This window comes from Typha angustifolia, chromosome 14, assembly GCF_048772165.1.
Source record: "Typha angustifolia cultivar Huaian chromosome 14, ASM4877216v1, whole genome shotgun sequence".
Classification (NCBI taxonomy): Eukaryota; Viridiplantae; Streptophyta; class Magnoliopsida; order Poales; family Typhaceae; genus Typha; species Typha angustifolia.
Genome location: NC_133252.1, coordinates 6,176,002 through 6,200,804, shown reverse-complemented (window position 1 = coordinate 6,200,804; position 24,803 = coordinate 6,176,002). Strand labels below are relative to the sequence as shown.

The 24,803-nt window shown below is 37.2% G+C and overlaps 1 protein-coding gene across 1 annotated transcript in view; it reads right to left on the bottom strand.

Annotated features, from left to right (window-relative positions):
* Window positions 1-9,080: 9,080 nt before the first annotated feature.
* Window positions 9,081-24,803, bottom strand: part of LOC140776608 (uncharacterized) — a 54,845-nt gene continuing 39,122 nt past the window's right edge. Inside the window, exons 8-9 of the mRNA XM_073120359.1 lie at window positions 20,912-20,942; window positions 9,081-9,484 (exon numbers count right to left, since the gene is read on the bottom strand). Coding sequence (XP_072976460.1) covers window positions 9,300-9,484; window positions 20,912-20,942 — 216 coding nt within the window. The 3' untranslated portion in view covers window positions 9,081-9,299. The remainder of the gene's footprint in view (window positions 9,485-20,911; window positions 20,943-24,803) is intronic.

The window sequence follows — 24,803 nt, the reverse complement described above, 5'->3', positions numbered from 1 at the left end:
ATGAAATCATATACATTTCTCAATATTTTAGACATCAATGACATCTCAGTATAATATCATCATACTAGACCACTGTGCATAGTCAACATCCGGTATCCAATCTCAACATCCTGCTCGTAGGCTCAAAGCATACCCTGTCATACACTAAAAATATCTCAGTCATAATCATACTCTGTTATACGCTAAGGGTATATCAAAATCTATCCAAATCGAGTATGCCACCAATTAATAAAAATCACATGATAGTAACTCGCCATACACATGCCCTAGCGAATGGTAGGTGTTCGATTGTATATGCACACAGATTTAATTGACCTTGAATCTAGGCCACGAGATATCATATATCAAGGATCATAATTATCAATCTAGGCTCCCTTAATCTTGGTGCCTAGTTGGGTACCCACATGCTTTTTCTATTAATTTTTCTATCAATGAAATTTATGTATGTCCTTCTATATGATAGATCACGTGCATAATCATTACTATAATAAGTCATCCATATCAGGAATTTAGGTGGTAAGGAAGTCAAAAGTAAAATAATGCAATGCTGTCTCCAACCATATATCTAACACATGTATATCCTTGCTAATCTATCATATGCATACTTATACTAAATATCATCTCGACATAAAGTCATAGCAGTATAATCATCTCTAATTTTCTCTATATGTCATCAGCATACTCATATCCCAGATCAACCTAATCAAATGCATGATAAAATATTCTTAACTGAAATCATCTCTGGATAAGATCATATAATCATATTAGAGGACAAAATATGCATATGCATAATTATATAATATATCCTAATTAAGAAAGATATCTAGAGGATAAGATTACTCACATCTGATTAGAAGACATGAACCACGTAACCCTCACATCTATCAACTGAGTGTCAACTCATCGCTAGCAAGGTCTACGAGGTCTCAAATAAGGGGTTTGAGGTCTAAAAATATTTAAGTAACATTAGTTAGTCATGTATCCAATTAGAGTTAGTTCAAATAGAATATAAAGGTTTATTAGATTTAGAATCACTTCTTTTATTTTATACATAACTAGATCTATATCATAGGCACGATTCAAATACTATAATTATACTATTATCATAAAATGATACAATCTCCCCTTGGGTTAAGGTTTAATCTATTTCATTCTTAGTTTTGGACAAGATTATGCATGAAACTTTAGAAGGGGAGATTTTGATTTCTAACCCTTTTCAACATGTTCCTAGGTGGGTTATAGGGTGGTAGGCCAATGGTAATGGGGTGGCATCGATGAGTAAGGTGGTGGTGGAAGGATTATGGATGATGAAAAGGGTTAGGGCGAGGGTAGGGAGATTTGAAGAAAGGGGAGGAAGGTGAATGGCTGGTTGAGGGAGGCTAGAGGTGGCGGAGGGTGGGGATGAGGGAATGAGAGAGGAAAATAAGAAGATTAAGGCAAAAACTCAATTCATTCCCTCTCCTCTTTTTGGTTGCCATCCACACCTTAAGAAACTAACCAAATAATTCAAAAATGATAATTATTAACCCTAAAAATAGTGGATTTTTGCCGACCAATTCGAACGGGATCGAATGTGTTCGAACACACCAAATGCATTCTTTGTATTTGTGAATGCTTGCAGGCATTTGCAAATACATTCGAACGCATCCACCCGCTTTCGAACACAACCTACAAAAATCTTATTTTTCTCTGAATAAAATACTAAACCAATAAGAAAGGATACCCCTAAGGTGTATCCATGTTCGAGACGACATCGGTGAAGTCTGAATCGTATCAATCCACCATGCTTCCACTACCTTATCCTCAAGGTATGAAATTGGGGACGCGATCCATGATATCTGACTCGAGCTCCCAGGCGGACTCGTTAGTAGGCTTGCCTACCACTTGATCAACACTTCTATCTCCAATCTAGATCCATGGCACCGTCTCCTATGGCGTAAGACTTGGACAGGTTCAGCTAGGCTATCTTCCTCCATTGGTTCGGGTAAAGTCGAATCTACCACATGATTAGGCTCGACCTGGGCTTTCAATGCCGACACATGAAAGACCGGATGGACTCGGGTTCCTTTAGGTAGATCCACTCGGTAAGCTACCGGACTGATTCGTTGCAGTACTCGATACGGCCCATAGTACTTGTGACCCAGCTTCTTGTTCAAAATCAACCTCAATGTGGATTGCTAATAAGGTTGAACTCGAACGAACACCAATTGATCCACCTCAAACTCTCGCTCGTGTCGGCCTTTGCCATGAGTTTGCTTCATACAGTTTTGGGCTGATGCTAGGTGAATCTTGAGCCATCTCAAGGTTTCATCTCGGTTCGCAAGTTCCAAGTCGATCTTGGTCCGATCCACCACCGCAAGTTTATCGTAGGACGCAAGAAAGGGGGATTGCGCCCATAAACCGCCTCAAATGGGGTCATGTCGATGCTAGAGCGATGAGTTTTGTAAGACCACTCAACCCATTGAAGGAATTTGACCTAATCCCTTGGTTAGTCCGCCACAAAGCAATGCAAGTATTACTCGAGTTTGTGGTTCACCACTTTGGTTTGGCCATCTAACTCGGGGTGATAAGCTGAACTAAGGTTGACTCGAGTCCCTTGCAATCTGAAAAACTCAAACTAAAACTCGCTGATGAAGATGCGATCCCAATCTGACACGATCATCCTAAGCATTCCATGCAGACGGCCACTTTCCGAACCAAAATTTTAGCAACCTTCTTCGTTGAAAACAGGTGCATCAATGCTATGAAATGAACATATTTGCTCAGCCTATCCACCACAACAAACACCACCGACTGGCCTCGAACCTCAAGTAGCCCCTTGATGAAGTCCATAGAGATGTCCTCCCAAATATGCTCTGGTATGGCAGCGGTTGCAATCGCCCACTTAGTTTGAGCATCTCTGATTTGACTCGTTGGTAGATTTGGCATTCGCACAAATATTTCTTCACGTCCGACTTCATCGCTGTCCATGTATAGCTTTGGGCCAATCGCTTGTAGGTGCGTAAGATCCCTTCATGGCCTGCTATAGGAGTATCATGGAATTATGCCACCAATAGTCTCCGCAGCCCCTCGCAGCTGGTACCTTGATCCCCCCACGCTTGACTACCAACCCGTCGCGCTCCTCATGCTCGGGGTGGCTCGATGGATTTTCTATTAGCTCCTCCATAAGTTGGACTAGATCACGATCCACTACAGTGGCTCTCTATAGATCTGAGAAGAAGGAAAAAGTTGGTGCTGAGAAAGAAGTGAGCTCACTTGTGTCTCTTACACATGGGAGTCCAAACAGCGGTTGCAACGCTGGCCCTTGTAGCGGCTTGTTTCCATCCAGCAGCACTCTCCAACCATTGCTCCGAAATGTAAGTGTGAGGTTTGTAAAATCAAATGTTATGGGCCCCAAACTTTGAAGCCATTGAGTCCCCAAGACGATGTCGACACCCCGCAAGACTAACGGATAAAGATCTAATGTGAAAGTTTGGCCTTGCACCTTCAACTCTATACCTCTGCAAATAAAATCAGCCCACAATGTGGTGCCATATTCGATCATCACATCGAACCCATCCGTGGGTTCTGACTTGAGCCCAATCTTCCTAAAAGACCTCTTGTTAATAAAGTTGTGAGTAGACCCGGTGTCGATCAAGATTCTCACTATAGTTTTCTTGACTATATTGTTCACCCGCAAGGTCTTTGGTGCGGTTATAATGCCTTCCACGGGCTGCTCCTCCACTACTCCTTCTTGCTGTTCAGCCACACTCTCATCTTCAGCTGCAACCTCATCCTCAACTTCCTCTAATCCATCTATTAGCATCACCGATCCCATCGGTTTAGCATAGCGATATCCAAGTACAAACTTCTCATCATGCAAAAGCAAAGGCCTTTGGCTCTTCGCTTCTCCACTTGAGCAAGTGTGAGTGCTCAACCCGATCCTCTAAGTGCATACTTGACATCATGGGAGAGCCTCAGGGCTGCTCAAGGAGGCACATTACAACAACAGCTCTTGGTACACCAATTACATTTCCTACCACTATGGTAGGTCGAACCGGGTTGTGGCTATCTTGGCTTGTCCAGTTCTGTTTGATGTGCATCCTCATTCTTCTATGCTTGTCTTCCCTGCATCCCCGAGATGAAAGTGCTACGAAGTTGTTGATCGGTCCAAGGAGGTTGGTAGCGACTACTTATTCTCTCAAATTCTTCTTGGTATGCTCCAATGGTGGTCCTTTGTATAGTCTTTGAGAGGAGAGCATCGAAATCTTCATACCCCAATACTCCAAATCGCTATGTGATATCGGTGCAGAAATCGGCCCAACTTTCAATCATATAATACGCATTGGTTGCTCGAAACCAATAAAGTGCCGCATCTTCAAGGTGGAGACTCGCAAGCGTCACCTAATACTCTTTTTTCATACCTTGGTACGCAAAAACTTATTCCGCCCTATACAACCAAATTGACCGGGTCACCACCTTTGAACTTTGAAAAGTCGAGATGCACAATTCGCCCACAGATACCATTGTCTCAGTCTGGATCATATCCAAGTCTTTGTCTAACCTAAGGAGGATGCATCATGAATGGTTGATGATCCCTCCTTCGGTTTATGTTAACCCAACGTGGTTCCAGTTCGCCGTGCTCCGCCCAAGGGTCTAGACCTTTAAGATGATCTCCATTTAGGTTTGCCCGACAGACAGGCTCACCTGCAACTTGGCCTGGCAGAATCATCCTTGCTGGGCTCTACTCATAGGGTGGTGGTAGCAGGGGTTCTTGTTGGTGAAGATTCTAAACCGGTGGCAGCGGGTTCATGGTGGTAGACTCGTGTCGGGGAGTCGTCGGTGCATTTCTGATAGCCATAGCTTCTCTTGTCGCTTGTATTTCCTGCATCATCTCCATCATCAACTGATTATTGATGTCCATCTGTTTGAAAAGAGATCCAAATATGGCTTGAATGCTAGGCTCTTCCGTATTCAAATTCGGTCGGGCGGTTCCGCGGGTGGAAGTTCCCGCAGCCGTTTCACCCTCATCCTTTGGGGAAATCTCGTCCTCCTCGTTTCGCCATGCAACCATGGCTCTGGTTGTCATCACAGGAAGCGCATGTCTGAGAAACAGTAGCTCTAATACCACTCTTGATACGATTTCCCCATGGGTTAAGGTTTGATATATTCCGTTTTCAGTTCTGGATAAGATCATGCACGAAACTTTAGAAGAGAATTTCTGAAGATATAGCTATCGGATCAACGTGAAATTTTGATAGATCGTAGTCATGAAAAAGAGCTTTCCAATAAATCTAATTTCAGGAGAATCGGATGGCAAGATCCGAAGATATCTTCAGATAAGTGGGCAAACTCAGGGAGTCCATTCTTTAGATCCATGGATGGAGGAACGGGTTCCTAGGTGGATTATGGGGTGGCACCAATGAATAAGGTGGTGGTGGAAGGATTATGGATGATAAAAAGGGTTAGGGTGAGGATAGAGAGATTTGAAGAAGGGAGAGGAATGGGCCGCCCCTAAGAGACTAAGGTGAGTGGCCGGTCAAGGAAGGCTAGAGGCGCTGGAGCCGAGGGATGAGGAACGAGAGAGAAGGAGAAGAAGAAAATTAGGGCAAAAACTCAATCCATTCCCTCTCCTTTTTTTGGTTGCCATTCACACTTTAAAAGGCTAACCAAACAATTCAAAAATGATAATTATTAACCCTAGAAATAGTGAATTTCCGCCGACCGCGTTTGAATGGGGTCGAACGCGATCGAATGCACCAAATGCGTTCTCTATATTTGTGAACACTTGTAGGCGTTCGCAAACGCGTTCGAACGCAACCTACAGAAATCTTATTTTTCTTTGAATAAAACACTAAAATAATAAGAAAAGGCACCCATAATGTATATCCATACTCGAGACTACATTGGTGAAGTCCAAATCGTATCATAAAATACTAGTTATAATATAAGGAGAAATATTTGTTTCTTTTTATATAAAATATTCTAAATATATAATTATGAAATAAAAGCTAAATAATTATGAAACTATTTTACAATAAATTTTATGATTCTTACTCAATCTTGATTAATAAAAAGTTATATAGTCTTTAGTTAATTATACAAAATAATTAGATATAAATAAGATTAGTATCTTATTCTACACACAATAGTTTATAATAAATTGTTAAAATTATTTAAAATGTATATATTATGAATATTAGTACATAAATCTAATAATAATAATAATTTACAAAACTATCTATTAATCTAATAGAAATATGAATAAATAAATATAAGTATTACCTATATCTATGTGTAATAGTTTATAACCTAATTAATCATTAACTATACTAATTATAATTAATAATAATCATATTGAAGAATATATATCACTATAAAAATAATTAATATCTAAATAATCTATTTGCACTAATTAAGAAAGAAATATCTAAATAAATAACATAAATAAAATAAAGTAAAGTAAAAACAACACGGTTATAGTGTTGGGTGTTGCATAAAGAGAATGACAAGAAGAAGAAGAAGAAAGGAAGAAGAAAGAAGAAAGAAGAAGAAGAAGAGAAGATAAGAAAGAAAGGAGGGGACCGATCTGGCAAAGAGGGGGCTCGGCCGCTACTGGCCAACAACCGGCCGGCCTCTCGTTGGCAACTCGGTTCTAGCGAACCCGAGAGTGAAAAAGAGAGTGAGTGAGAGAAAGAGAGAGAGAGAGAGAGAGAAATGGGGGGTGAGAGAGAGATTCACCTTGGTGGCGGTAGGCCGGTGAAGGCACGAGGGAAGAGGGAGAAAGAGAGTTTGAGAGAGAGAGAAAGAGAGGAGAGTGAGAAAGAAACCGAAAGAGACAAAGAGGGCACGTGGCATCCTCAACCCGCCCGTAGCTGCATGGCACGAGGCCCACCATGCTATGGCTAGCCACGTCGTGCCATGCACCAATTAATTTTTTTTAAGATAGGTTGTTACAAAAATTAATGAATATATATTATTATTAAAATAATTAATGTCTAAATAGTCTATTTACATTAATTAAGAAAGAAATACCTAAATAAATAAATAAACAAAAACAAAATAAAAAAAAGAGCATTGTTGTAGAAAGAGGAAGAGAAACCGAGGAAGAAGAAGAAGAGAAGAGAAGAATTTTCACCTCGAAATTTAGATCACACTTGTATTGTAAGGGTCAAAATTCACACTTGCATATCCTTATAACCAAATTGGCAATTGTCTCATATAACTTTTTTAGCTTCATAACTCCGACCTAATTTACTACTTTCACTCGTTAACTCCTAACATTACACAATGATACATTAGCCAATATAAGAACTAAATACCCATTTCTGGATCACCTATGATAATACTATACAACCTATTTAAGTAAGTTATCTCCAAGATCCCCAAACTGATATGAACTGAGCGTTCGCTACCCAATCAGGGTTAGATGCAGGAAAATAGTCCGCGTAGTTGGAGGAAAATAATCTTAAAATATTCTACCATAGACAAAAAAAAATTATAAAATCAATGATGGTCGATCCATAACTTCATAATCTACATTTTTAGTATTCACGCCCTTTGAAGATTCTAACTGTACCTGGGACAAAATATGCAAAAGTGGGATGAAGATGAAGGTGGCGGGTGATGGTAATGATGGGTACCGTCATACATCTGTCGTCCAGTACCACTGCACTTTTTCCCATTCACCTGCCAAAGCATTAGTAGCCAAAATGTATTTGAGATCAAGGAATGAGGAGCATTAGATCTTTAAGCTACTAATACCAATCCTTGCACTTCATTGTTGAGAGGTAGATGAGCAGCAACTAATCCTAATAGACAAAGAATTAGGAATAATGTTGAGCTAAAACTTGGCCCCCATTCACTTGTCAAATAAGGGTAAAATAGGCATAATCATTCTAATTTTCAATACCAAAATAAATACGGATTTATAAATACATAGCAGTGCATGGCAGTGCATGATAGTATATAGAAGTGCATGGTAGTGCATAATAGTACGTGAAAGTGAGTAGCAATGCATGACAATACATTGGCTATACAATAGCAATGTAGTGCGTGGCAAGGTATTATGATGCATTAACAATGTGCCGTAATGCATGATAATAAGTAGCTATGCAATGGATGGTAATGCGCTATAGAACATGACAATGCAATGGCTTATACAGAGCGTGACAATGCACTGTAGTGTATGGCATGACAAATACTTATGTGGCATAAGACTATTTTTCGAAAGGAAGAGAAAGAATTTTAACCGTAGCTGAGATGATATGTAATCAAATAATATCTAATCAAAGAGCAATATAATAATTATAAATTATTATTAAATTATTTTTAAAATTGCATAAAATAAGATGAGAGAGAAAATAATTACTATATTCAAATAAGCTAAAATGTTATTTAGTTACTACATCAGGGTAAGAAAAGTTATTCTAAAATAAGCTTGGTCTTATTCCATAAGTAAACAACAGCTTGGTAATTTATTAGCACATAAACTCTTCCTCAGGATTAGGAAGGAGACGAGTTCCGGTTGTTCGATTCTACTGATGACTCAAATTTTATTCTTTTATTAGATTTTAGTGTAATAAACTAAATATTTGAAATATGGAATGTTGGGAACCTCCTAATTCAAATTTCTTTCCTCTTTACTACTTGATGGTTATGATCATACCATTTGTTGACTATATTTACACATTAGTTTATTACTAATAAAATTATACAATATATTTTATAAAATATATAATATGTTTTCAGCATATTAATATATTAGATCTTGCAACCTATGTGCTATGCGTGCGTTTTTCAAAACATAGATTTAGAAATGAAACTTCTGTTTGCAAGAAATAGAACAAGAACCAAGAACCAAGAACCAAGATAAACAAAAACAGTAGATACTTGAACCAAGACGCCTGGTAGAATTAAAAAGTTCCCCAGTTTGTAATGCAGGATATACAGGCTTTTTGCATAACACTGGGTTACCTCCACAAAAGATTAGAAAAGGAGAAGATAAGCACGACATTTTCGGACATGCTGCGATTCATCACATCAAGAATTTCTGACGTTCCAGAATGAGCATTTTAAAATTACAGACAACTCTAGGAAAGGAAGAGCTAAATCAATTGCATTCCACTAAGAAAAGGAAGTAGGACATCTGGTATTCAAGTTGTGTGAAGTAACAAGAAACATAGCTACATTATCTGAGAACGAGACTAGCTAGCACACATGCTAGTGTCTTATGGATCCAAGTAAACTAACACAAGCACAACCTGCTAAGATTCAGAGAATTTTAAGAAAGCCAGAGAATTTACATGTAGCTGATGAATTTACTTTTCATGATCGTCGTTCGAAGGGTCAATCTTGATTATAAGAGGTTGGTGTAGGCCTGAGGCTTGAGCAGACACGACAGGCAATTGAGGTGTGACCAAGATATTCTCCACCTCAGGGTTCTCAGCTAATGCCTTCTCTAAAGATGCCTTTGCAACTCTTGTTACGCATATCATTAGGATAGCTGCAGAGGAACCACATGGCCAATGAAAGAATGATATTACAAACAAAATATATCATCACATATTAAAAATACTAGAATTTAGGAGGAAGAGAGCATTGTGTTGAGTACATCATCATGTTACGTTCATGGTGCCCAGTGCACAAGGTTCTCGTTTAGCACCGGAAAGGGAAGAGGTATAACCTTATTCTTATTATTGATGGTACTTTAAGGAGTTGACAAAGATATAGGCCTTAAGTGATTGAACATCTTATATAGGCCCATTCAGTCTGCAACTTCCACTAATATAGCCCTACTATTCCTTCAAACTTAAAAAAAAAAACTAAAAAAAAATAAAAAAAGTAAAAAATAGAAAAAACCAAATATCCTTGAAAGAAAGAGAACAAAGAGAGTGTTTATGAAAATCTCGGAAAGAATAATTGAACACAGATTAAGATGCGAAACAACTATTTTCATGCCAAGGAGATGAACACAAAAACAATTTTACTTGGTGAGACAAGCGGTGAAAAATGTTAGAGAAAGAAGCACGACTTACATGTTATACTTATTGATTTGGACAGAGCTCATGATAAAAACCCAAGGGAATTAACATAGTTGGTTTAGAGAGACAGCCAACATGAGACGTGCTAGGCATACCCTGTCAACGTGCCATATCCTAATGGAGCGGAATGGCAAGAAGAGAAGGGGCCACGATTTGAAACATTATCTATATTCCTTAGCTGATCTAACTTAAGTAAAAGATGCTACAAACGGGTCCAAAAGCCTAACTTTAAGAAAAATGATCCACTTCATTAGATCTTCTTCATCAGCGTTCCAGGCTTCTCAAACCCTGGCAACCACAACTCATCTCCTCCGCCACACACAATTCCATCTCTGACACCCGCTTCATCGCCCCAAGTGGCTTCCTCTAGCCTCCACCTCCAAATAACTCCTACACTACCGTAGATTGAAGTTTAGGAGATGAAAGGGAGAGTACCATTGGCTCAGCCAGTGCCATGCACTTGGCACTTCACCAACACGATATGTGCTGGCTACGTGTCGGTCAACATGACAATCAATGTTAGTAAGTACATTGATGTTATCAAGGACGTATGATGTAGTGACAACTAACATGAGGGTCCTTTGTGAAGAGTTGACCAAGTTTCCAGTGACGATAGCCTTGCATCAATATTAAACATGAAGTCCTTACTTGTTTGCATTGGTCATGGATTGATTAACTAAGGATATTCAAGATAAGATCACATGGTTCATGATTCATGGTTCATGGTACATGGTGCAAGGTGTAGGATTGTTTGCAGATAATATTGTTTAATTAATCTAGGATAATGTTGAACACTAAGCTTCTTTAAGGAAGTAAAACTAGCAACGGGGACAATTTGCATAAAAAAGCCCCATCAATTTTCATATTGGCATATATGAATTCCTCTATTTTTGAATTACATTTTTGAGCCTCTTTTACTCACAATACCAAATTTACTCTTTTCTTAATCCAACCAACCGTCTAATTAAAACTCTAACAGCTCAAAACCCTTTTTCTTCTTTCAGTTTTTTCTCTCCTCACCATCAAATCCCAACTTCTTCCCTCACGCATCAAGCCCTTCTTCCTATTCTTCCTCTTCTTTCTCCGCGTTGTCCTTCCATTTTCAGGCATCAAAATCTTATACATGCGTTCAACTCTCGTTCAATCATTGTTCTCTTCTCTTGTTCCTCTTCTTCACCATTTTTCACTATATTTATTTTATCTTATGCTCCTCGACAAAAGCGCAAGACAAACTCTTCAATAGTTTTAGGTAATTAGTATTATAATTAGTATGAACTATTAACTTTTCCTTATAACTTTGTAGTCATTGCATCATCTTCATACATTTATACTAATTTAAAAGAATATGAGTAAAAGCATGGCTAGGAATCATATTGCTTGTATAATTAAGGCTAAAAAAAAAATTAATTAGAGGTGATAAATTTAGGGGCCGAGTATGTAACTGATTTTCTTAAATATACTAGACAATTGTAATACAGTTGCACTTGCCATGGTAATAATTTTGGGATAATACTTCTTTGAAACATTTAGCAGTTCTATATACTTTTTCTAAAAGAACATTGTATCAAATAATTCAATCTCTTTATTAAATATTGACTAATGGAATCTAGTATGGCATGTGTAAATGGAGGCAATTTCATAACAAGAGTGCAAACAAATCCAAAATATGTAAAATAGTAGTAGAACTTAAGAGAACGATAACTAATTGTGATATCCTTATACAATATATATATATATATATATATATATATATATATATATATATAGTATGATATCTAGTGGCAATTACTCAGTTTCAGGGACAAAACTTATTTTAACAATAGTAGAATGTGGTGACCCTTAATCTTTGATGAATCTTAGATTTATCTCTAGTGACATATTTGAAGTAATTTTGGTATTCTTCATGTTATTTAGACTAGGTGAGAAAATTCATTCTTCTATGTTTGCAATCGTATTATTAGGTCTAAAAGAACTAGTTAAGCATGAGAAGAATTGAAGCAATGAATGTGTTTTCTCAATCATGTTGTGCAAAACTAGATTTCTTGTGTTAATGACTAGATAGCTAAGATTGATTAGTGATTTAATTGAGTTTATATTCCATGGTAAAGATTAATTATTTAAATTAGTGTCTTATTGATTTAGAACGATTTTCTTTTAGGTTTTAATATAATTTAGTAAACTTATTATGCTTAGTTATTTATTAATCTAGCTACTATCTAACTAATGTTAGGCATGACAAAGTAACCACCTAGCTAATTGTGATGGCTTGACACCTCATAGTAAGTTAGATAAGGGTGAGAAAATTCTCAAATGAGGAATCAACAGTAAGTTGGTGTAACTCTAAGAGTTAGAGAGAGAAGAATAGAGAAAAGAAAAAGAAAGATAACATAACACTTCATATGTGGATTGTTTTAAAATTTTGGAAAATTTGTATACAACACCCTGCCTTTTAGCTAAATTTGTATTTACACCCTACATTTTCACTATTTGCAAATCGAGCCCTATGAATTGGGTAATATGTGTAGAAAATACCCTGTTGTTAGATCTGTTAGTTAAATTTAACCCAACCTTTGGGTTAAGTTAACTATACTAAGAAGATTACAAAAATACCCTCAACCCAACCCAACCCAACTTAATAACTAAATCCAACCCAACCTATTAACCAACTAAACCAAACCCAAACCACCTAACCAACTAACACCCAACCTAACCCACTAACCAACTAAACCCAACCGAACCCAAAACCAACTAAACCCAACCCTTCTCCCTCATCATCCCCACCTAACACTCCTCCCTCCTCCCTCCTCCCGCCTCATTCTCTCCTCCCTCCTCATTCCCTCCTCCCTCCTCATCATCCCAACCTCTCTTGTCGGGATCCCGTGTCTGCATCGTGATGGTAGGGAGCAGCCCTTCACCGGGATCGAGGGTCAACCTCGAGAACTCGAGCGAGGCTCGAGAACACCAACAAGGCTCGAGGATGCTGACGAGAGGTGAGGGCCGAGGACGCCGGATGCCCCATCGAGCGCAAGGTCTCGGCATATGCCGCCAAGATCGAGGGCTCCGCTGAGATCAGGGTCAACCTTGGAGACGCCGGTGAGGCTTGAGGACGCCGACGAGGGGCGAGGATCGTGGCCGCTTTCTCCGCGGGTCAACCTCAATGTCAACCTCGAGGTCAACGATCAATCTAAAGGCATTTTAGATATTTAAGGTATTTTAGAAATAAAATATCTTTAATTAACAGAATATTCTCACGGTATTAATTTAAATCTAACTCAGGGTGTTTTCTGCATATATTTCCTAAATCACAGAGCTCGATTTGTAAATAGTGAAAATGTAGAGTGCAAATACAAATTTAGCTAAAAGACACGGTGTTATATACAAATTTCCCTAAAATTTTATATAGTTAAGGGGCTTAGATGCAAAAGTGCCCAAACTTATCATTCTTCACCCGATACCACCAACTCTGCCTTTATTAACATTTTCTTTTCAACTTTCATGAATTGCCCTTCCTCAATCCGAGTTAAGCACAAAGCCCACCCACCCCACAACCCATGCTACTATTCTCTCAACCACTTGTGACCCTCTTGGCCTCCGTGACCCCACCCAGCCATCGTTGTCAAACGTATCTTCATCTCATTCACCTCATGTCGACTTTCGGTAGAACATACCCACACCTGCGAACTCATGTTTTGTTAACCACGGCCACCTTGATAGACCTGCACTTACATCTTAAAAGCTGATTCCACAATGGTTACTTAAGACTAATCCCTTAATATACTATCATCAGCCTCTTCTTCTAGATGTATGCTTCTCGCCATCTCGTGTACTTTGTTTCATGTTCGTGTGCTCGAATTGTTTCATCAGCGACTTCAGATCTATAACTTAAGTATTTTTATTCCACACGCGCACCCGACCCACTCGAGCTCTTCTTCCTCCTTGAGCTAGAGCATCGGCGTCGAAGCGGCTAATGTGAGCAATGCTTTATCGACGATCTCTGGCACCCGAACGACAAGCGATGACGAGCTCGACAACAAGCGGCGACGACGATGATGTTATAACCTAGATAAAATAATAATAATAAATTAATTAAATTAAAATAAAATAAAATAATAATATTAATAACTATAATAATAATAATAGTACATAAATTAAATTAAAAAAAGAGAGACAAAAAGAAAGAAATTATGTAAAAAGAAATTATTATTGCATGGCATGAGCTCGTGCCATGCAGATTGTGGGTGCACGTTGAGGGTGCCACGTGCGCCTACAACTGTCGACTCGGCCAACCAGGCCGGGTCAGCTAGCTGCGGCGGGCCCCACCACCGTCGCAGTTGCCACCTCCCCTCCATCGCCTCTCTTTTACTTCTCTCCACTCTCTTTCGGTCTCTCCTCTCTCTCTCTCTCTCTCAAACTCTCTTTCTCCCTCCCTCTCACTACTACCGCCGCCGTCCCACCGACCTGTCGACCGCCGCTACCTCCCTTGGAACCGCCACCGCCACCGGTGTAGCAGACAATGCTTAGCGAAAAGGATTATTGTTTTTTATATAATTATTTTCTAATGTTAGGTAAATTAGTCTATTTAGATAATTAATTATTTTGATAATTTACACTAACTAATATAATTTTACTAAGTATTTTTAGTATAATAATTTATTAATTTTAATTATAAATATTGCCTATAAATTTATTTATAGTTTAGTTTTTATTTATTAGATTAATATATGTAGTCTCATTCATAATAATCTTACATTTATATTTATATTTTATATAACTATTTTTAGTATATTATTATTGTCTAATAGTTTGTATAAAATGGAATACTAGACTTGCATATTATTTTTGTATAATAGGATAATGACTATTTTGCGTATAATTTATGATCAATTAAATAAAAGTAGGTATTACAAAATAAGTATTGATAATATTATTTTTATAATTATATTTTTATTAAATCATATATATATATAGCCGTCTTTGGTTATTTACAAAAAGGAGATAAATTACTATTTACTTATTACTTATTCTATAATTAGCAAACTAGGATTTTTAGTAAATAAATATAAATTATGGTAATAGCATATTAATATTATCATAATCAAATCTATCCTATGAATCTAATCAATTTTAAACCTAATAAAATATTATATTTTACTTGAACGGATTATAATCGGATAAACAACTAACTTTATGTTACTTAAATATTTTCAAACTCCAAACCCCCTTATTTGAGACCTCGTAAACCTTGCTAGTGATGTGTGACGGTTAATTGATGGACGTGAGGGATACGTGTTGGGTCTTCTGATCAGATGTAAGTAGTTTTATCCCCTAAGACGCCTTTCTCAAATTAGGATATATTATATATTATGTACATGCATGTTCTGACCTCGAGCATAATTATGACTTTATCTAGAAATAATTTCAGTCAAGCATATTTTATCATGCATTTGATTAGGTTGATATGGGATCTAATTACATTGGTAATATATAGAGATGATTGGAGATGATTATACTATTATGATGTTATACTAAGATAATCTCTAGCATAAGTGTGCATGTGATAGACTAGCAGAAGTATGCATATATTAGATACATGGTTAGAGTCAAAATTACATCATTTTTCTCTTGGCTTCTTTACCACCTAAATTCCTGAATTGTATAATCTGTTGCAGTACTGCATATATATATAAATCTATCATGTATAGGAAATTATGAAAATACTTATGTATGTGATATGATGGCTGGAACGGTATCTAGTCCGGACTAATACTAGACATACTCTTAGCGTATGACAGAGTATGGTGATAGCAGATAGTTGTACTCTTAGCGTATGACAGGGTACAACTATCATTGATATACCCTTAGCGTATGGCAGGGTATGATTTATCTCTAGAGATACTCTTAGCATATGACAAGGTATGCTTTGAGCTTGTGGCATGATGTGTATCGAGTTTGGGGCTGGGTACCGTAGTCCAGCATAGGGGGTGATATTCAGAGTTGACACAGACGATTATGATAGTGAGAGATATGAGAATTATATCTAGCTCTAACATATACAAATATATAGTGGTTGGCATGCATCATGCATCATCATTAATGTGACTAGTATCACTGGATCATGATTGTTATACATCATATGTTGTTATATTTGATGATATTATATTATAATTTTATCATATTTTGATTAAGGATATAATATGCTCATTTATTTCATTTATATATATATGTCATCGAGGATATATATATGCATGCTCATACATGGCATCATGTTTCTTTCTGATTCATATTATTCAGTGCATAATTTACTCTATGTTTGATATCACTGACTCGGGGTTTCACTGAGTCTTTAGCTAATAACTCTTTTTATTTCTTTTAACCCCCTAGATATTAGGGTACGAGATAGCGACTTGAGATATAAATGCGAGATGGTATAAATGATAGTTTATATAGAATTTGAGTTGTATAATTATTTGATATTTGTACTTCTTTATATTAGACGATGATTTGTACAATACAGGTCGGATTATATTATACTTATGTGCCAATAGTTATAAGTTGTATTTTAATGGTTTATCGTGGCCTATGTGAGCCTTGCCAGATTATGTAGCTGTTTAGTATGGTTGTTGTGGATATAGATATAATTTTGTTAATAAGTTTAACTTGATGATATCATAATTTATTTTATAGTCTAGTATATATTATTGTGGACTTGGATATTCATATGTTAACAAGTTTATTTGGTTGATAGTATGATTTATTTGGTATTAGATTATGTGAGTATGGATATGTTAACAGGTAGTATTTAATGATGTCATGATTATACGTGCACAGGAGGGTATCTGTGCGTGATAGGCCCCGCTTGTCCTGTCACGTGAGTCACACATGCCATGTGGGCACGTGGGCCTACACATGCCATGTGGGCACGTGGGCCTACACATGCCTATGCCAGGCGGGGGCATTACAGATGAGATCGAAGATTGAAGGTGAGTGCGTAATCTGCCTCCTTTTATTCTTTCCCCCCTCTAGCGGCACAGCCAACAAGTGCCGCGGCACATGCCGTGCCTATGAGACAACCATCCTTGGATATGATTAAGCGGATAGGTATTTCTTGTGGACAATTATATAGATATCAAGGTAAGGCTGGTTTTGTTATTAGTGTATTTAAATAAATGAAATATTTTTATACCTTGTGGGTAAGGCTGGTTTTCCTATTTATGCAACTAAAAAGTTTTGTGAAGCATCATTGAGCTATGGGATATGGACGAGTTGGTTTATATGAGTTCTTTATTTGGTACTTATTTATATGCTTTGCTCAATATAGATGTTGCCATTTCTATTTTGCACGAGTTGGTTTTACAGATGACCTAGTTTGATATATGTATTTGTATGAATGCACTATAAAGATTTGTTCTTTTGAAAGTTATATTTGTTGATTTTCTGCTTAATATGAACTTGATATTTGGAGGCTTTCTAAAGCTATATGTTATAGATTATGAGCTTGAATGCTATATGAACTTGATATTTGGAGGCTTTCTAAAGCTATATGTTATAGATTATGAGCTTGAATGCTATCATTTGAGGCATTTGACTAGAACCGTGTATTATATTGGTTGGTTAATAGATGAATACTAATATGTGATTACACGGATAGAAATCCAAAAACTCTAATATCCTAAAATATAAATGGGACAGACCTTGTTACCTTGGGGATTACTAGGGACAGGCTCTATCAGTGGGGCCAATACACTGATACTCTGGTATCCCGAAGTTAAAATGGATACTACATGAGTTGATATATATATATATATATATATATATATCTATATATTTGAAATGTTAACTATATCCAAGTTATATAATGTATGACGTGATTTTGATTATACTACATGCATTTGGATTTGTGCATTGGAGCTTGATTTGCTACTGTGGTTATTCACGTACTCTGGTATAGTTTTTATTGTATAATTGATTTTTAAAATAATTATACTTACTAAGCTGAGCTGCAAACTCATTATGTTATTCTCCCCATTCCAAATGTATTTTAAGATATTATTTTGGATAACACATTAGTAATTATGTCATTTTGACTAAGGTTCCAAGTATCGAAAACGAGATCGGAATTGGCCGTTTAAAAAAACAATATGTATCGACCGTATCAGCAGTATCAGCATTATCGACTATCTGTATCGATTTATATTTTAAAATAATTTTTAAATTATAGAAAAATTCTAAAATTTTTAAAAAATAATAATAATAAGATATAAATATAAATTATCATATATAAATCTAAAAATAAAAAATAAACATTATTTTCTTAATTTCTCTTTCTACTATTCACTCTCTCATACAAATAAAAAAAAATTCTTACTCTTCCTCACAAACTCTCTTATTAAACCCTCTCTGATTCTCTCTCATTAATCCTCTCCCACTAACTCTCCTTCACTCCCACTAATTCTCTCTTATTAACTCTCCCACTACCTCACTCTGTCTTCTACTACCACTCTCTCTCCCTCACTGACTCCCCTCTCTCATTAACTCTCTCACCGACTCCTTTCTCTTGATCTCTCTCTGATTCTCTCTCATCTCTCGATCTCTCCCACTAACTCTCCCTCTCCCTCACCAACTTCCTTCTCTCTTAGTCTTTCCCTCTCCAATTTTTCTCGGGCGATGCTTCTCCAACGAGCTCCGACAAGGTATTTTCTCTTTTTCTCACTCCCTCTAATGAGCTCTTTCTCTCTCCTTTTTTTCTCTTTTTTTTTCCTTACTATCCTCCCTCTCTTTCTCCTTTTCTCTCTCCCAATTTCGGTGGGTTTTGACTGATCCCGACCAGAAATGGATCGGCAATACCAGGCTGAAACCAGTTTGGATCGGGATCGGCTTCATAATCAATTTTGGTCAACCCACTCTAGATCGACCGAAACTTAGAACTATGATTTTGACTGTTGTATTATTTTGTATCCTACCAATTAAGTATAGTTGTTAGCCCCATGTGGCTTCTATTTCTAAGTCAAAACTAGTACATATGACATTGTATAGACCTTTGATGGAATTAATGTAAATTAGACATCAAGTTTTATTTAATAAAGAGATGACAAAATTTATAGTTGCGCTAATTTCGTATCTATGCTATTTTCTATAGATAACATTGTGATAGGTGCTTTGGAGGTCTTGGACTCTACTGGGCATAGTCTCAGTAGGTTGCGACTAGTCCCCATCCCCTTCTGCTATAGTGTAGTAGTAGTGGGGTGCGACACTAATTCAGTTGGTGTTCATTTCCTTTAAGATATATGGGTTAAAAAATCCTATTAATTATTTCTTTTGTTTAATACTTCGCATCCCCTAACACCATAGAATATATAGGGGATTAGTGTATAGTACAACTACATAGGACATATTCTAATATTTGTCATTTTCAAGTTGCCTTTCACACTCAAGTTTCCCAACTTCTTGAATACTCTAGTCTATCCAGTGTATTGAAAGGCAAAAAGTGGGCACCAAGACGGTCTAACATTTTTAATATATAAAAGATGAAAACTAATTATATATAATATATATTATTTATTAATATAGGATATATGAATTTTTTGATAGTAATTTACAACCATAAAAAAAATCACAAATTAACTATATATATATATATGTATGTATGTATCTGTGTGTATGTATATATATATATATATGTATGTGTGTATATATATATACGTTTTTATTAAAAGTATATATAATATATATATATATACATAGCATGACAACTTATCTCACCATTTCTCCTCTCTACATTGAGGGCCCACAATGTTTTGAAACAACTAGTCTACTCCCAAAGCCCAGAGAGAGAAAAAGAAAAGTGGGTTCCCAAGGCAAAAAGAGAGAAAAGAAGGAGAAGAAGAAGAAGAAGAAGAAGAAGAAGAAGAAGAAGAAGAGGAATGGTGGCCTGCTAATGGCAGTAGGCCGCCTAGGTGCATGGCCATGGCGGCCGGCTCGCAGCCCTGCCATGACAGCCACCTTTAAAAGCAGTGGGTCTATCAAACTGAAATTTCACAAGCAATAGGAACAAGTAAGAGGCTCCAATATTATAGCCAACTTTTTTATATCAAACCTTTTCTAGATTGAATAGCTGAGGCGCAGAGGAACTAACATAGTTATATTTAATAGGAAAGCACTGGAGATATAAGAGACCTAAAGGTCTAAGAGTATGGCTGCCTAGGAAGAACAAGCTCTGCAAGTAGCTAATACTAAACAATATTTTCTTATGTAAATAGAAGTATTCCCAACAGAAATATAATTATCCAAAAAGTTTGCTGCATACATCTCCCCTTCTTTATAAGCAGAAGCCTCGTGCACTAGGATTTTTAATTTATTTTATTATGTAGCCTTATATATATACTCAATACTGACATATGACATATCAAATGAGCACAATTTCTCTTGAGCAAATCATCCATATAAGTCATTTTTCAAAGATTCTGGGTAGCTTTCTTAAACCATTTAAATTCAGAAAAATGTTTCAGGATGCTTAGTACTGATCAATGCCAATTGCTAGTAAACACACTTTATCTTATGCAAACTGTTCATATAAAGGAATCTTTACAGATTCTGGGTTGCTTTTCTAAACTGTTCTACTGAAGAAAAATGTTTTAAATGCACAAATCCCATCTCAGGCTAATTTTCAAGATGGTCTTGAATGCTTCTACATGTATTTCTCCTAATATACAGTAACCATATGGTTTTTATACCTTAGAAATGATACATATCAAAAGGCACATGACATTGCTCTCTTTTGTTGGAAGATAGCTCTTTTTATCTTACTTCACAGGGAAAGGGATGAAATGATACTTTAAAGCCAGCATTTTGCATGAAAAAAGAAAAAAAATTGAATATGAAAATCCACTTACCAGATACTATAAATCCCGATATTATGACAACCTGAAACCATTAAGGAAAACAGAAGAGTTAAAATAATTATCATGATGAAACTATATTAAGATAAGTTAAGTAATTATGAGATCAACAATATAATTGACATAAGCATTAAGAAGTAAGAACACTAAATACATAAAAGGACTTATACACTAAAGATCTTGTCAAGAATCCTTCATTTATAAGTATGTTTCATATTTTGCATAGACGTGAGCAAACCCCATGTCGGTCATGGCCTTAGTCAGAGCACATAATTCAATATGTTCAAGCTTGACTGACCTGATAAAAGTACAAATTTATAGATCCAAAAGAAAAGCATGAAACTCAAGCATGCTGCAACCTGCCCTACCTCAACATCTAGAACATGAGGAAATGACAATGGCACAAGCATTTTGGATAGCACCATAGGCGATGAAACAAGAGAAAGTAGCAAGCTAAGACTTGTTCAAATTATTTTTGTTACATCTACCAGCAAAGTTGGGGAGGATGTCAAAGACACAGGTGACATTGGTTGAGGACCATCTCAATGCGCTAGAGTTGACTCTTCGTCCACAAGCAAATAAGAATTGGAGCATGAAGAAGCTATACATATTAAATAAAAACTAACGGAGATGAAGGATCAGATGCTGGCCAGGATGGAGGGGAGGCTAGAGGCAACTCCTGCTAGAGCAGTTAAGGGCATCCAGATTGGGCGAGTTCAACACTGAGTAACCCATCTAGACTTTTTGAAATTTTTGGGGGAAGATCCTATAGGTTAGATATTTAAGACAAAGCAATTTTTCGTCTATGAAGGAACACAGCTAGCAAGAGAGTTAGGCTTGCCATGTTCCACCTAAAGGATTAGGCTTCGCAATGAATCCGGTGGTTTAAAAAGATAAACCAATTAATAGATTGGTCAGAGTTTACTCGGTGGTTAACATCAAGGTTCTGGCTGTTTGAATATGATATCTTTGATGAAGACTTAAAGAAGTTCCAGCAAATAGGAATCGTCAGTCAATGCCAGGACGATTTCGAGAAACTAGCCTCAAGAGTTTATGAATGGCTAGTGTCAGCGCTGTTGGGTTGCCTCATCAAAGGGCTAGAGAGTAAATACAACTAAAAGTGAAATCTTTCAATCCTTGGACGATAGCTAATGCCATGGACTTAGCATGGATACACGAATCTGAAATAATGTGTCCAGAAGTCACTGATGAAGATGCGATCATGATTTGCGTTAGGATTTGACTGATGGTTCCATTTCTTGTGTAATTTTTAGTTTTCCTTAGAAAATAAAGTTTCTGGCAGGTGCGCTCGAACGTCAAGAAAAGGGCGTTCAAACACCTGAGTACCATTCCCAAAGAGAGAATGCTCAAACTGCATTCTAACGCTTATGTGGATTCGCAAATACAAAGACCACTCAAAGCACATTCAAATGCCTCTCAGGCACGTTTGAATGCACTCGACGAGGGTGATTATATTAGGACAAGATTATTAGGTTGTTTTTGCTAAGTTAGCTACCAATATATAATGTGGATGGTAGGCTCATTAGGGATTATGAATGAAATTATCAAGTTATCATTTCTTCTACCCTCTAAACTAAAAACTTCTCGCCCCACTCTCAAGCCCTAGCCTCTCTTATCTGTCGAACCCTCTCTCTTCCTTGGGACACCAACTCACTTCTCCTTCCTCTTCCGCCACCCTATAGACCTCGAGCAATCTCTATCATAACCCACATCCATTTCATCTCCACCATTACCATCACCTTCCATCACCAACCCTTCCACCGAGATTCCATCGTATTTTACCCCTAGCAGTGATCCAAATCTGCGAATGGTATAAAAACCAAAAACGTAAGTCAAAAAGTTAATTATCAAATCCAACCTATTTCATAATTTTCTAATGATGGCACAATATATGGCAAATATTCTCCTCGGATTGCGTAGTCTGTCTTCCTCACCCAAGATTGATCCGGGCTGAGTTCGGTTCATATCAATTTGAAACTATAGTCCTCAGCATCCCATGAAGTTTGGCAACATCCAAACAAAAACCTCAGCGATAGTATTGGCTGAAAATGGACGCGTCATTGCCAAAAAGTGAATGCTCTTGGTCAGCCAATCCACCACAACAAATATCATCGAATAGCCTCTAGACTTTGGCAGCTCCTCAATGTAATTCATAGAGTTATCTAATGATATTCATAGAAATATCTTCCCACACCTGCTCAACCAGCAAAGGCTGTAGCAGCCCGTCGGCTTCAACATTTTAGCTTTCACCGGTTGCCAAATTTGAGCTTACACTTAAGCTTTCATACCTGCTGTGGGAGTGTCATGAGAATACTCCAACAAATAAGTCTAAAGTACCGAGTCCCCAGGCACCTGAATGCACCCAGTCCACCAACAAACCATCTCGTGCATCGATCTTAGGATAGCTCGCCGGATCAACTACTACCTCCTAAAACAAACATACAATATTTGGGTCAGTAGTACTACCTCCCTCGAGTCCAACAAGAAAAAGAAAACGAGTGCGGAGAAAGCTGCAAGCTTGCCGACAACAAGGTGGCACGATAGTGCATGGGCTGCCCAGTTTTCAATTCCTTTCATGTAGGTGATCTCGTAGTCATACCCCAGCAGCTTTGTCACCCACTTCTGTTGTGCAGAAGTGTGCACCTGTTGCTGGATGAAGTACGGTAGGCTCCTCTGGTCCATCCTAATTACAAAGTGCTACCCTATCAAATAAGGCCACTACTTTCTGATCTCGTGCAGAATTGCCATCTCATGCTCATAAGTTGATATCTACTATGAGCATTCCGACAAACCCTTGCTTAGGAAGGCAATAGGTCTGCCCCTCCTCCTATGCATCGCACTCCACCACAAACTATTTGCTGAAATCAAGTAGAGACAGAATAGGGGCTGAAATTATCGATTCCTCCAAGTCTTCAAAAGCAATTGTGGCTTTCTCCGTCTATGTGAACATGTCCTTAGCAACGCTGTGAAAGAGGCAGCGATCTTCCCAACCAACCAGACATGCTATCTTCCCTGGGTTGGTTGAAACTACATTCGCTGAAATAATATGCACGAGGTACTCCACTTGCATCTCATCCCACAATGCCGCAAGTGGTTTTGCAATGTTCGACTATAAATACCAAGCATGCTAGTGCAGAAGCGGCCAAAAAATGTCATTCATAAATACACTTGTTTAAATGACTTATCATGAGTTACTAAATCAATACAATCAATAAAGCTACACGTCACTATCCTGGAATATGCCAACTCCTAATCATATGAGGATAAGTCCACACAGGTATAAAGCTTAATACAATCTTTTATTCATACAAATCTCAATCATAGTGTTTACATGTTATGCATAGCAATAAAAAAATAGTTTAGTCATTTCATGCTCACCAAGGCATTAATCATGTGGCACAGCTATCGTTGATGTGTATATATCCCTCATCGATATATAAGATAATGGATGGTTATATGATGGATGATTTTCTTGAGAATATCCGCACTGTATGGTGAATGACTCAGTAAGCTATGATAAAACATGATTAATGCCTTGGTGAGCATGAAATGACTAATATGTAAACACTATGATTGAGATTTGTATGAACAAAAGATTGTATCAAGCTTTATATCTATGTGGACTTAACCTAATATGATTAGAAGTTGGCATGTTCTAGAATAGTGATGTGTAATCTTTATTGATTGCATTAATTTAGTAACCCATGGTAAGTCATTTAAATAAGCGTATTGTTATCACTAGCAATTATAGGCATGCATTGGATATGCACCCGTGATTTTATTATGATAGATTGTATGGATTCTACTCGCTGGGCTGTGTACTTACCATCTCTTGGTGGCATCATTTTAGAGCTAGAGAAAGCAG